Source organism: Dysidea avara, chromosome 9 (genome assembly GCF_963678975.1).
Source record: "Dysidea avara chromosome 9, odDysAvar1.4, whole genome shotgun sequence".
Lineage (NCBI taxonomy): Eukaryota > Metazoa > Porifera > Demospongiae > Dictyoceratida > Dysideidae > Dysidea > Dysidea avara.
Genome location: NC_089280.1, coordinates 12,157,198 through 12,170,835, shown reverse-complemented (window position 1 = coordinate 12,170,835; position 13,638 = coordinate 12,157,198). Strand labels below are relative to the sequence as shown.

At 36.6% G+C, this 13,638-nt stretch overlaps 1 protein-coding gene across 2 annotated transcripts in view; it reads left to right on the top strand.

Moving 5' to 3' along the window:
- LOC136265727 (protein NLRC3-like) overlaps positions 1-12,117 on the top strand; it is a 64,447-nt gene extending 52,330 nt beyond the window's left edge. The window contains exons 3-4 of one of the 2 annotated variants that reach the window (XR_010705713.1): positions 8,726-11,893; positions 11,990-12,111. Coding sequence is in view for 1 of the 2 variants with exons in the window: in XM_066060633.1 (XP_065916705.1) it covers positions 8,726-11,004 (2,279 nt within the window). In the remaining variant the exon portion in view is untranslated. Of the gene's footprint in view, positions 1-8,725 lie in introns of both variants that reach the window. The other variant, XM_066060633.1, reaches the window with a different exon arrangement.
- The last annotated feature ends 1,521 nt before the right edge of the window (positions 12,118-13,638 follow it).

Sequence of the window (13,638 nt, the reverse complement as noted above, 5' to 3'; positions counted from 1 at the left end):
CCAAGTGCGAACTATAAATTCTATAATGGACTTGGAAGTTGATTTACGTATGGTGACTCTGGTCTCTTGGCTCACTCATAGCCTCGACCACTCCCTTTAGCTTCCATTTGACTTTGGCTCACTCAAAGCTGTATTCCTATCCCATTCACTTCAGTCCTGTGCTGTTCGTACTCTTCTCCAGAGTTCATATTCCAGGAGGCCAAAGATATCACTCCTTTTCAGTCGTGAATTTGTGTTGTTAGGCATGGATTTTGTAAAACAGACGTCACTCCAGACAGAGATGCCTCATTGTTACTCTTATACTTTTCCACCTATTAACCATTCTAGAAGCACAGAAACTTGCTTTCCTTCATAGCGCATTGTATAGGACAGTTCAACCTGTCACACACGTCTGACATCCTTACTATTAACATAGCAACGGAATTCAAGGTAAGCATGTTTCTGTAAATTCACGTTATATTATATACTTCAACTTTCCTGTGTGTTTGCTTTCTTGCTGTATTGTAAAGTGAGTTGATTAGTCGTAGGCATGAATTCCACCATTGGATAAACAACTTGGAGTAACGGGTAGGCTTGTAGAGTTTGAAGTTACTTAACTACGAAATGTGGGCATGGCATGTGTCAGAAAATGTTCAAGACTTGTATTTCAAAGTGACACTGTAGCGGTAGAATTCGCCATTTAAATACCACCAAAGGGTGTGTATTATAACATAGATCAACGGCGTAGAGCAGCAATCGCCATTCCATGTAGTGGGGAGTAGCTTACGAAATTGCAGTAATGGCGATTTTTCGGCACTGTACAGCAAGCGGGACATGCTAGTAACTTCTATTGATAAACTCCTTGGTGCTGATTTGATGGCGATTAATATGCAGCAAATCTGGGGTCAATTGGAGCTACTGTTTTGGAGTTAGCTGGACCACAAACAGACAGACAGACAGCATTTCAGCTTTATATAGTAGATACTAATAATGTTTCACATATATCTGCGAGTTCTGGAAATCATGCAATCTACAAAAACCATCTGACCTTCTGTCTGTTTGTCAGCTTACTCACCAGTCTGGTATATCAGTTATCATCTGAAAAGTGAAGTATCCAGTACGCTTCATTGTCAGCTATGTTCAACCCGTTACACAGCAGTACGAATCAAGAACTGTTTGAAAAGCACCTCTGCAATCGAAGTAGCCGCTATGCCGATTGCAGTAGCTAACTATGTTATGTGTCCAGCTTACTCAACACACAGCTTACTTACCAGTCCAAATCACATATCAATGTAGGACTTGAGCAAAATAAAACGGCCATCACTGAGCAACTTGAAGTGGAAATTGGTACCTGCTTTAGTTCATGTACTGTACTGGACACATACCATAGCTACAGTGGGTTATTTTGTGAGAATAAAAGTTTTGTGGATTGCCATCATTCAAAATTTTGAGGTGGAGAACATTTTTCTTTATGCATTTATGTATAATGCATAAACAATGCCGAGCATACAGTACAATAGTACTGTATAGTAGGGACCACGAAGGAGTAGACGTGGCCCACCAAAAAACATCACCCAATAACCAGCCTCAATTTTCCCTGATGACAATGAGACAATATTGGTTAGGTAAAACCAAGCTTTCAGATCCACCCAAAATGCTTTCAACAAGTTGCTACGGAATTTAAAAAAAAATTATTTACAATAGAATTTTCTATTGATGGAGTGACTGATGCCTTCAGACAAGCGTAACTCGATAATAGCTAAGGCTAGGGGTTTGATTTTTATCTGTTCAACATCACTTCTGCCCAAGAAGTGCTTTTTGGAATACCGCAGTATGTACAATGCATTCTTCATGGACTTACCAGTGTCCTCCTTTGTTTCCCATTCATCTTTGCTGACAGTAAAAAGTGTCTATTTCGCAGTAGCACATGATGGCTTCCCTTCATAGCAGAAACCGTATATATTTTTCTTAGTGGCTACTTCGATTGCAGAGGTGCTTTTCGAACAGTTCTTGATTCTTACTGCTGTGTAATGGGTTGAACATAGCTGACAACAAAGCGTAATGAATACTCCACTTTTCAGACGATAATTGAAATACCAGAGGCATGCGGTGCTATTTCTTTCTTTTGATGCGGTATGTGTGGACTCACCAGTCACAATAGTTAACAAACAAGTACTCACAAAATTTTGGACTAGAGTAGGGACCATGGAGCATCAATATACGGTACTGAAACAAGCTGGAGTAGCGCACGATATTAAGTCACAGTAAAATAATGAGAAGTGTTATATCCCTACTGTGCCCAAGACACCCTATTGGAAATACACAGTTGGGATATAACACTTCTTATGGTTTTACCATGGTTTAATATTGCGCACTACTCTCCAGCTTGTTTCAGTATTTTTTATCGATGTGCTATGGTCCCTACTCTAGTTGAAAATTCCAATTTTTAAAAAAAAAATTTTGCGTGCTTGTTTTATAGCATTCCAATTTTTAAGGAGAAATTTTTCACAGAATAGCTGATGCTTATACTACTATAGTTGTTCCAGTGCTTAGTACCGGAACTAAAATACTTTCAGTTCCAGCCGTTTTTTATTCCAGTTTCAATTCTAGAACTAGAACTAAATCTGGAACAATAATTTTGCTTTCCTCAAAACTGGAAAAGTAGAACTATAAAGAGACTTTATCAAATACTGGAACTAATACTGGAACTGGAATTGGTCATCATGAACCACGATTGTGGTTCATAATAGGGATTGAGGCAAAAATTTTCAAAACTCTTTAATAGAACGCATGCCAAAAGCAACCTTCTGGGCTTTGGATGTGTTTCATAAACCTTCCAGACCTTCCTCTGGTGTTGTAAAGACTGATCTGGAAATATAAAACACAAGGGAAGTGATTTTGGGAGTTTTTAAAATTTCCAAAATCGCCCCAAATCTCCATCTTCTTATTCTTATTCTTCTCCTTCTTATTTCGCACGTCTATGGCCCACAGGAAATAGATATCAGCACTAAAAACATATGGCGTATTTTAAAATCATTCCTACCCAGGTCTGTGTGGTATTAAAATTAGTGTTGCACCAATACCAATATTACTATAGGTATTTACACCGATATAGCCATATCAATTATATCGGCTATAGGTTAAAAAAAAATAGGGTAACCCGATAATTTTTGAGCGCATGCGCAATGTTGTTTATCGTGATTCGACCACGTTTTGCAGTTGTAGTTCAAGTACTAATATGCCGCGAGTAAAAACGATAATATGGGAATATTTTACAATTGTGGTGGGTAATGAGCACTTCGCTCGTTGTGGGACTTGTGGTGACCAGATTTCCAGGGGCGGCAAGACGCCAAAAAATTTTAACACGACGAACATGAGAGACCATCTACAAAAGAAACACCCTACGGAATACAGAGATTACGAAGAGAAAAAGAAAGTAAGAGAGTTGAAAAAACAGGAAGATAAACAATCCACTGGGAGCACGACGGGGAGAACGACAGGCCAACCTACACTGGTGGAAACGCAAGCTCGCGTAGGATATAAACGATCCTAAGGCGGAGCGCATTCATGTGAAGATAGCTGAGATGATGGCGCTAGATTATCAACTGTTATCAGTTGTTTCTGACGTGGGATTCACTCGCCTTTTACATACCATCGAGCCTAGGTACAAAATACCTAGCAGGAAGTATTTTACTGATAATGTACTGCCTAAAATCAAGGAAAACATTGACACGAAGTTATTCGAGTTGTTAAAAGACGTGGAGTTTTTGAGTCTGACTACTGACATCTGGAGTACCAGTCTTTCAAATGAGTCATTAATAAGTATGACTGCCCACTGGATTAGCAATGAATTTGAACGTACGTCAGCTGTTCTCCATGCACAAAAGATGGAAGGATCACACACTGGAGTAGCAATATGTCGAGCTTTGGAATCCATGTTGGAAAATTGGAAAATTTCTTAAAGCAGAGTACATAATGTTGTAGCAGATAACGCTAGCAACATGAAGAGAGCTATGAAGGAGGGTCAGTTTGAAGCACAAGGATGCTTTGCCCACACATTACAATTAGTAGTGAATGATGGCGTACTATCACAACGTGCTGTTATTGATACCCTTGCAGTCTGTCGTAGTATTGTTGGGCATTTTAAACACTCTACTATAGCTTACCACAAGTTAGATCAAATAAGAGAAAGACTAGATAACAAAAAACACAAATTGCAACAGGACGAACCAACTAGGTGGAACTCTACCTTATACATGTTGCAAACAGTTTACGAGCAGAAGATGGCACTGGCAGTTTATGCTACTGAGCATGGTGGCATAACAATGCTCACTCCCAATCAAATTGACTTGACCCAAAATTATTGCTGCTCTTGAACCTGTCGAAGAGATCACCAAAATGATCTCTAAAGATTCAGCATCCATATCTATGCTAATTCCATTAGTAAAGATTTTAGAAAAAGCTTTTAATAAGCATGCTGCTCTTGAACCTGTCGAAGAGATCACCAAAATGATCTCTAAAGATTCAGCATCCATATCTATGCTAATTCCGTTAGTAAAGATTTTAGAAAAAGCTTTTAATAAGCATGATGATGACTCGGGTATTCAAACTATGAAAGGAGAAATGTTAAAGTATTTAGAAACCAGGTTTGATGACATTGAAGAGTCTGAGTTACTACTTATTTCCACATGTCTGGACTCGAGATTTAAGGGTGCTCGCTGATATTTGAAGCCGTTTAAGTGCCAGCCCAGAAACCACATGCAGCTGTTGCATCATAATTGGCATTACTACGTATCTGTGTTTTGCGCCAGAGAACACGAGGAAGAGCAGCATGTTTTTTACTTTAAAATCGTCGCTGAAGTGTTAGCAAATGATTGTGTGATGGATCAAGAGTTACACTAGCATGAATTAGTCTAAAAGTAAGTGTTATTATAAGGCGGCAAGTGTGAACGCATGTTTCGCTTGTAGCTAACATGCGTTAGTGCCTTGTTTTCTCGAGTGATAGGGTATGCTGGTAGTTTGTATTGTAATTGTAAGCTGCTTATGTAGGGGACTATGTTACCAGCTGGAATCACAAGGCGTTACAAGCTACTGATGATGGCGTGCCTAGCGTAACCTAATGAAGAGCGGCTTGCTGGAGACTCCAGGCGTAGCAAGAAGCTGTTCCCGTGTGTGAAGAAGAGAAAACAGAGCTTCTTTGTGTTTTGAACAGCGTTTATGACATGTTATTTTGAAAAGTTGGTGATTGCAGTTAATAGGAATTTGTGTGGTTATTATATCAATAATGTTGGGCGCACGCAATCTTTTCACATGTTTACTAAAAATAAAACTAGTTTTTGAGTGATAGCCGTAAAAGCTTCAAATTTTGCATTGAGATAGGCAGATAAATTCTCTACAGGACTATGAAAAGATTTTGTCCGTAGCACTATGGCTTCGCGAGTAATGGCGATGGAAACACAAGGGTTTGGTTGGTGAAATACACTTTCAGGGCTTACTTATTATCAATGTAAGTTATGGATTAATACTTTTCATAGATATGTGAGTTGTAACCTTTAGTATATTTAGCGCAATTTCCAGCGCTCTAGTGGTAAAGATGAAGGACTAGTTTCGATTTAAGCACTCTGGAAAGAATTTCACGTAGCTATAGAATGGTAAAGGCTAGTGAAATTCTGTTTGGTTTGTGTTGAAGAGAAGGGGAACCACTAACAATATAAGTACCATATGGATTCATTTTACACGTTGTCTGGTTATAAGAGGCAGTACAAAATCACGCATTGTATGGCTTCAAATATCCGCGAGCACTCTTAAAGACAAATTTTTTTCTAGGGAAGCTAAAAGGTTGGCTAGGAAATGTGTGATTGACAATGCTGTGGACCCAGATGTTGAAGTTGAGCCACAAAGTAAGAGACCCCGTACTGAATCATCTACTGATTCTTTAGTTGACAATACATCAACAAGTAAGGTTTGGGAATGTTTTACAGAAATAATTTTACATGACAGTAGAGCGACCACGGATACTGATGGAGGAAAGGAAGCTATGGTTGATCGATATTTATCTGAGCCATTAATTGACTATAAAACTGGCAATCCATACACTTGGTGGAATAACAACAAGCTGCGGTATCCTCTTTTGGCTAAATTAGCAAAACGATATCTCTGTTCCCCACCAACTAGTGTACCATCAGAAAGGTTCTTCTCTGGAGCTGGTATTCTATATGAGGAACGTAGAAACAAGTTAACAGCTGAACATGCTGAAATGTTATTATTCATAAAAAACAATATGAACTTGTTACAAGTACAAAAATAATTAGTCTCTTACTAACTTACTGTACACCTCGTCATCTGTTTTTAATTTTTTAAACAAATACTTTATAAAGTAAAAGTATTTATTAATATCGGTTATCAGTATCGGCATCGGTATTTAAATAACCGATATATCGGCTATCGGAACATCGGCTTTTTTTCTTATCGGTGCAACACTAATTAAAATCTTTGCTTTCTAAGGCGATTAGAAGATATAGAGCAAGGGTCATGGCTTTGAGATGCCATCGCTCGCGATGCCATAAAAGCAAAAGTATAACAGAATTAAAAATGCCGTTTGAAGCAATGCACAGGACTAAAACGCATCAAGATGTATTAAACTAAACATTAATCATAAATGCTGCTCACTGAAATTTGTTTCTGAACATTTTAGAGTTCTTCAACTTGCATCGGTAAAGGGTGTGTGGCCAATAGCCGTCACTGAAACTGCATTCTAGACACTTTCCTAAGGGCTGCTACATCCATTTATCAGTCAAGAATCGATGTAACAAGCCTCGTAAGCTATCAGAAATAGCGTGACCCTTTGAATCGAAAGGGGGTGTGTCCCCTTTGTACGTGATCAAAAATTAAGAGCAGCTCCAAGGCTTTGAGGGAAAGAATTTGCGTAAGAAAACAGTGTAGCCTTCCAGTATATGTAAATGATTATATAAATCTATGAATTAATGAACTTAGTACTTATTTCTGTGAAATTATAGTGCATGTGCTATTCTAATGTTTGCAATTAATACTCTTAATTAAAAAAAAAATTGTACTGTGTGTTTTGAAATTTGATGAACTTAATCACTAAATCTGTCAAATGTCAATAAGGACCTCAAAAGCCAGTGATGTGGAGTCTATGCAATTGCTTGCTATTTAACATTTAATTGTTGAGACTGGTGAGTGTGAATTTGTCAAATTTTATTTACACCTGGTGTATGGTAAATTTGATTTGCTGTTTTCAGTGTGTGTATGTAGTACAAATCCATGCAGCAGTACTATACTACTGCATGGAGTACACACCAGCCATAAAATTGTGTTGTCCATGTGCATGGACATGAAAAATTTCAAAAACTAGGGGAGCAAAAAAATTTAAATTTAAACAAGTAGAATAGGGATCGAAGTTGTGATTCTGAAAAAAAAAAACTGCGTAGACAAGAAATAATAGGGATGGTAATTCACAATACTGCTTAATACATCAATACAAGCCAAGTAGCTTGATTTGTGTACATTGAATTTAAGATTCCTATTTCGGCTTTTTATTTGAATAGTTGAAATAGGAATCTTAAATTCAATGTACACAAATCAAGCTGCTTGGCTTGTACTGATGTACTGTATTAAGCAGTATTGTGAATCACCATCCCTATTACTTCTTGTTTACGCAGTTTTTTTTTCAGGAATACAACTTTGATCCCTATCCTACTTGTTTAAATTTACAGTTTTTTTTGCCCCCCTAGTAACGGTACAATATTTGCTAAATAGATTTTATGCTAGATTTTAGATATATGCCAACCAAAGATGAGCTTCAACTTGACCCAATTGTGTACTGGATAAATGCTACACATTCTTTTCCCCAATTATCACCTGTTGCTTGTGATATTTTTCTATTCCTGCCTCATCAGCACCTGTTGAGGGTAGTTTTCTGTAAGTGGAGAAGCCTCCAAAGGGATAAGGAATAAGTTAGCAGATCACAATTTAGAAAGGGAAACATCGATTAGAAAGAACCAAAAGTACCTGAAGTAGTGGTACGCTGATTAACTACATGTATACATGAAACAGTTAAATCTGGCAAGGCTACCATATAACTAAATAGTGAGTGTCCATAATTCATCATGGGCTTTCAGTAATATTTTAAGTTAAAATAAGTATTGTTCTAGAAATGGAAAAATAATTCTAAATGACATGGTTCCTGAATTGGAACTATAGAACTGTAATTGTAAAGGTTATGGTTCCAGAACTAGAGCTAAAACTGTATTTATAAAGGTTATGGTTCCAGAACTAGAGCTAGAACTGTAATTTTAAAGATTATGGTTTCAAAACTGGAACTAGAACTGTAATACAGTGAAACCTGTGTAATCAGGTCACTGCATAAAGAGGTCACCTGTCTAAACTGGCCATTACAAAAATCCCCACATGTGCCAACTGTGTACAAAGTGACCTGTTTAATGCAGCCACCTCCTTAATGAGGTCAGAAAATTTTGTCCCTATGATGACCGGAATAGACAGGTTTCACTGTAACTAGACAACACTACTTACTACTGTAATGTAATGAAAGTTTCGTAACTGCTATATTGGCATGCAAAATTAGGGTGATACATGATAAAACATCTTCTTTGCACAGCTTGGCTGTTTTTGGCATGCATCTATACATCTATTGTATACAACTCAGTATTTTCATGTGCATGGCTATCTAAATGCAATGATATGTGTACATTTATCTTTAATATAGTATCTATGCTTTCTGACCATGTGAAGGAAATCTACAAACATGATAGATTCAATATTGATGTAAATGCATGGCCCTTAGAACAGCCTGCTGAATTTACTCCAGTTGTATTGATACATTACCATGGCAATTGCAGCTTGAAACATGATTCAGGTACTATCCAAGTGCTTCACTCAGAAGAAGGCATTAGAAACATGTATTCTGTTGCTAGTGAGGAGTTGTCCCTAGAACAGGTTAACCATGAGCCAGTGAAAAAGATTCTTGAAACAAGTAAAATTACTAAAGATATATCAGATATACTGGTTCCATTAGAGACTACTTGCAGCGGTCAAACGATTTTGATTGAAGGTGCTCCTGGTATAGGAAAGTCTGTTTTATTGGCAGAAATTGCGAATAGATGGAGTAACCTACAGTTGTTACCAAAGTATAAGTTAGTGTTGCTACTTTGCTTAAGAGATCCTAATTTGCTGCGAGTAACATCCCTTAAAGATCTGTTTCAATATGAGTGTAGAGGCAGCATTAAGAGTGCTGATATTGATGTTATAACTGAATTCTTTTTCAAAGACAGTGGTAAAAAAATAGTTTTTCTCCTGGATGGATATGATGAATTTCCAGCTAAACAACAAAACAATTTTATTATGGATATACTAAGGCGTAGGGTACTTCCCAACTGTGGAATAATAGTATCATCTCGTCCACATGTTTCACATTATCTGCGTCAACAATTAGCAACACTCAGAGTTGAAATTTTGGGCTTTACAGAGAAGGAACAAGAGCAGTTTATTAAACATGCATTAAAGGAGGAGCCGCATAAGATCATGGAACTCAATCAATATTTTAAAAATCATTTGGCTATCAGAAGTCTTTGTTTTATTCCTTTTAACATGTCTGTTATACTATCTTTGTACAAAAATGAAGATTGTCTGTTGCCAGATAGTTCCACTACTATGTACAGCTATTTTATTTGTCTTGCTCTTTGTTGGAACCTTAAAAGGAATGGGGTTTCTATTAACCAGGATATTACTGAGCTACGTAATCTCCCAGAACCATATTGCAAATTTGTGAAGCAACTGGCTAAGCTGTCACTTTATGCTTTAGGAAAAAACCAATTGATTTTCACTTTGGATGAAATAAAATCATTCTGTCCTGAAATGGAAACTATACCTGGAGCTATCAACTGTTTCGGCTTGATGCAAGCTATAGAACACTTCAGCATTTCACACACAACTAAAACATTTAATTTTCTACACTTATCAATTCAAGAGTTTTTAGCAGCTAATCATGTTGCTAGCCTTCCTCAGCACGAAGAGTACATTTTGTTAAAAGAAAAATTCTGGGATGAAATGCACTCTAACATGTTCATGTTTTACGTGGCAATCACTAAGGGACAGCGGCGTTCTTTCAAGAAATTTTTGTGTGGTACAGACCGAAAGGAAGTTATAGACAACAAGTTTCTGGGTGATCATTTGAAGGCTATACACTTGTTTCGATGCTTTAAAGAGTCCAAAGATGATCAAATGTGTGAAATAATTGAGAAAATTTTTGCTAGTAGGAAAATTCTTCTTACCAATGGTGGAAGGGTGCCAGAAATTAATGATCTACACTCTGTGACTGTTTTGTTGACTCAATCTTCTATTAAAACTTGGGAAAAACTTGATGTATTTCTCTGTCGTATACAGTATCACGGAATCCGTATACTGCATCAGGCACTTGCCAATAGTAATGTAATTATTAAGGAAATTATCTTCACTAAAAATATTCTTGGTGCTTCATCAGACAAATTGATCAGTGAAATTGTTATCAATTGTAAGGTGAAAATACTGTGGGCTAGTTATAATGACTTTGTTGGTGAAACAGAACACTTTTCCACTATTTTGAGTAATCCACATTCCAAGCTGGAAATGTTGTATATACGCTTTAATAAATTATCATCTAACGCAGCCATACTTATTTTTAGCGCTTTAAGGAAAAGCAGTAGTCGCTTAAAGCAACTTGAAATTAGTAGTAATAACATCACAGATGATGTTTGTGAAACTCTTGCTGCTATGGTGCAAGATAACAAGTGTCTACAAAGACTAGAAATGTACAAGAATCCAATTAAATACCATGAGAAAAGCATTCCATTAATACTAGATGCTCTGCAGCATAATTTAACTCTATCAGTTTTAGGCCTTCCAAAATATCCTGACAAAACTGAGGAAATACTCAGCTACTGTGAAGCCATTAATATAAAGAGAAAGGCTCTTAATTGTCAAGTAGTTTTGAAAATCAACTTTGAATAGATTATATATATATATATATATATATATTCACATTGTGTATAGCTATGTAGTACATGATGCATAATTGTATATAACCAGATTTTGGAATGGTATATATTCTTACAAAATTTGACCCTTTGTTTTTAACTATATGAAGCCCCATAACATTTTTTTTATCTGAATTTTTCCATGAGTATAACTACAGTATCTGACTACTTTTTGATACAAAGAGCAACTTAATCAGTACAAGGAATCAACTGTTATAATATTTTGTTTACCAGCATGTAAAATGTGTTGAAGAAGTACCTTTTCACAAATCTGGTTTCACATGTATATATCATGTTGTGTGTGTATGTATGTGTTTTTGAATTTGTGTGCTAAATATAGTTTTTTGTTGTTGTTTTTTTTAATATGAAAGATACTATAATCAATAATACAAGAAAAGGTCTTCACACTCAAACAGTGGGCAAAGAGGCAAACTCTGCCCAATCCTGTGATGATGGAATTGTTGCCATTACAGAAGCAGCATTGCCACGTTAAACATCAATAGCAACCTTCTGAATTAAAAATTGGGTGGCCCTATTATCACCAGACTGTTCCATTACCTGGAAACCTATCCGCCTCACTAATGAGCTTGTATATGATCCCCAAGCACCCAGGGTCTCAACACATAGAGGGGAGAAGTGAAATAATGGAATCAGAGAAGAATACTTTCTGAACTTAGCTGACTCTGCAGAGTTTACCAGCCGGCTGGCATCACTTGCAGAAGAAGATAAATTAGATGGGGCCAGGGTGTCTAAACAGGTGAAGTCCCAGAGCAAGGGTAAGCCCCACGACCAAGGAATCAATGACATGCCATCTGGCCTCTTACCATCATTACGACATGCACCGACTGGCTACAAAACAACAGGTACACCTCCAGGCACCAGAGCACGATGAATAGTTTCATTATAATGTAGTGTAAGAAAATAAATTTCATTGAAATCAGAAATGTTTCTGTCCATAGCCAGTCGATCATCCATGTTATTCTCAAAAATGTTTACAAGCATATGGTGAGTACTCTTTGTGCTAAATTTTATTGCTATAGCTACTGTTGCTCTTGAAAATGTTGATGACTTTCAGACTAAATTACACACATACACATTTACACACTCATGATTGAGTTCTTTGTACATTATAATTAAATCAAATAAGTAGATACACAGTGTGTTTTTTAAAGGCAATTTTTATAAGGCTCCCATACATTTTTAAGGTAAAAAAAGACTGTCTGAAAATACAGTTGCTTGTGCATATACTGAGAGTAACTTTAGGGTTTGTGATTTTTGCTTTTACTTGTGATGAACAAATTGTATTTTATCTATATACTGTACACTTCACAATGCAATGATAAATACCCTAGACAAGTGGCTATCTTAAGTAAGTAAAAGGTAAACAGTTTGCAGTTGATAATAAAGGTATAAACAACTGAAGTTGAGGTGTCACACCTAAGGTGGCATTATATTATTGTTATGCCAACTTTGAAGTGGTTTATTCATGCATGAGTTGGTTACAAGGCCATCATAAAATTGTTGTGTACAATTGCCAATTAAAGCAAAGTGACTATACGCACTTCAAAGTAAGCACCAGTGATCGCCTTCCATCTGACAATACGTTTTGTAAAGTTTCAAAGTCTAAAACAACAGCTAAAATTTCTGTGATGGACAAACCTAAAGTAAAGACTATATAGTCTTGAAAAGTGGCAACCATAATGTCATAGCACTCTTGTCAGCAGTTTTACATGTTGTCATGTGGTGCTCAGTAATTTTATCCCTTCCCCAACTAATTCATTTGATACCTTTTCACAAGGTTGCGTATGGCTGATATAGATTACAAAGATTTACTATTATCTCAGTAAGTAAAATTGTTAGGGGCCATCCATAATTTTCAGCCTTTATAGTGTACCTAGCACAAAGCGTACAAGTGTCGTATGCATGCACTAACTACGCAGTGCCATCGGTTAATAGATTCATCCTTTTAATGCTGGTAGCAGTTTACAGGAGCCTTATGAACTATGTTCAGATTACTAACCAACTTATATATATATATATATATATATATATAATAATAGGATGAATGGCTGTGGTATTCATGTGCGAGCACTGTAAACATGCAGGAAGGAGTAAAATAGTGCGAGGCAAAGCCAAGCACCATTTCCTTCCTGTTTACAATGTGAGATCTATTAATCCTGAATACCACAGCCATGCATCTGTACATGTCCCATTACAAATCATCCAACAACCATAGCGACTGTTACTAAGCAACAGAAATTCAAAACAATAATGGTTACAAAATATCAATCACACTACTAGCAACCATTGCTAAGCAACCGTTTTGTTACTATGCTATGGGGCATCTATCACTATGATAACATGTCAGACATGTACTTCCAATAGAAGCACATCACACTATTGTAACCAATCAGATTATAGTATTACAGATTTAGTATTACAGATTTTTGTTGAGGGACCTTGACAAACAAGTGTAATACATTTTTATTATATATTTGATATCACTTGACGTATTTCAATATAAATATGCCAAGGTGCTATTGAGAGTATCACATTCACTTGTCAGATTAAAATAAATTTAATCTACTTTTAAATTAAACACTTGCAA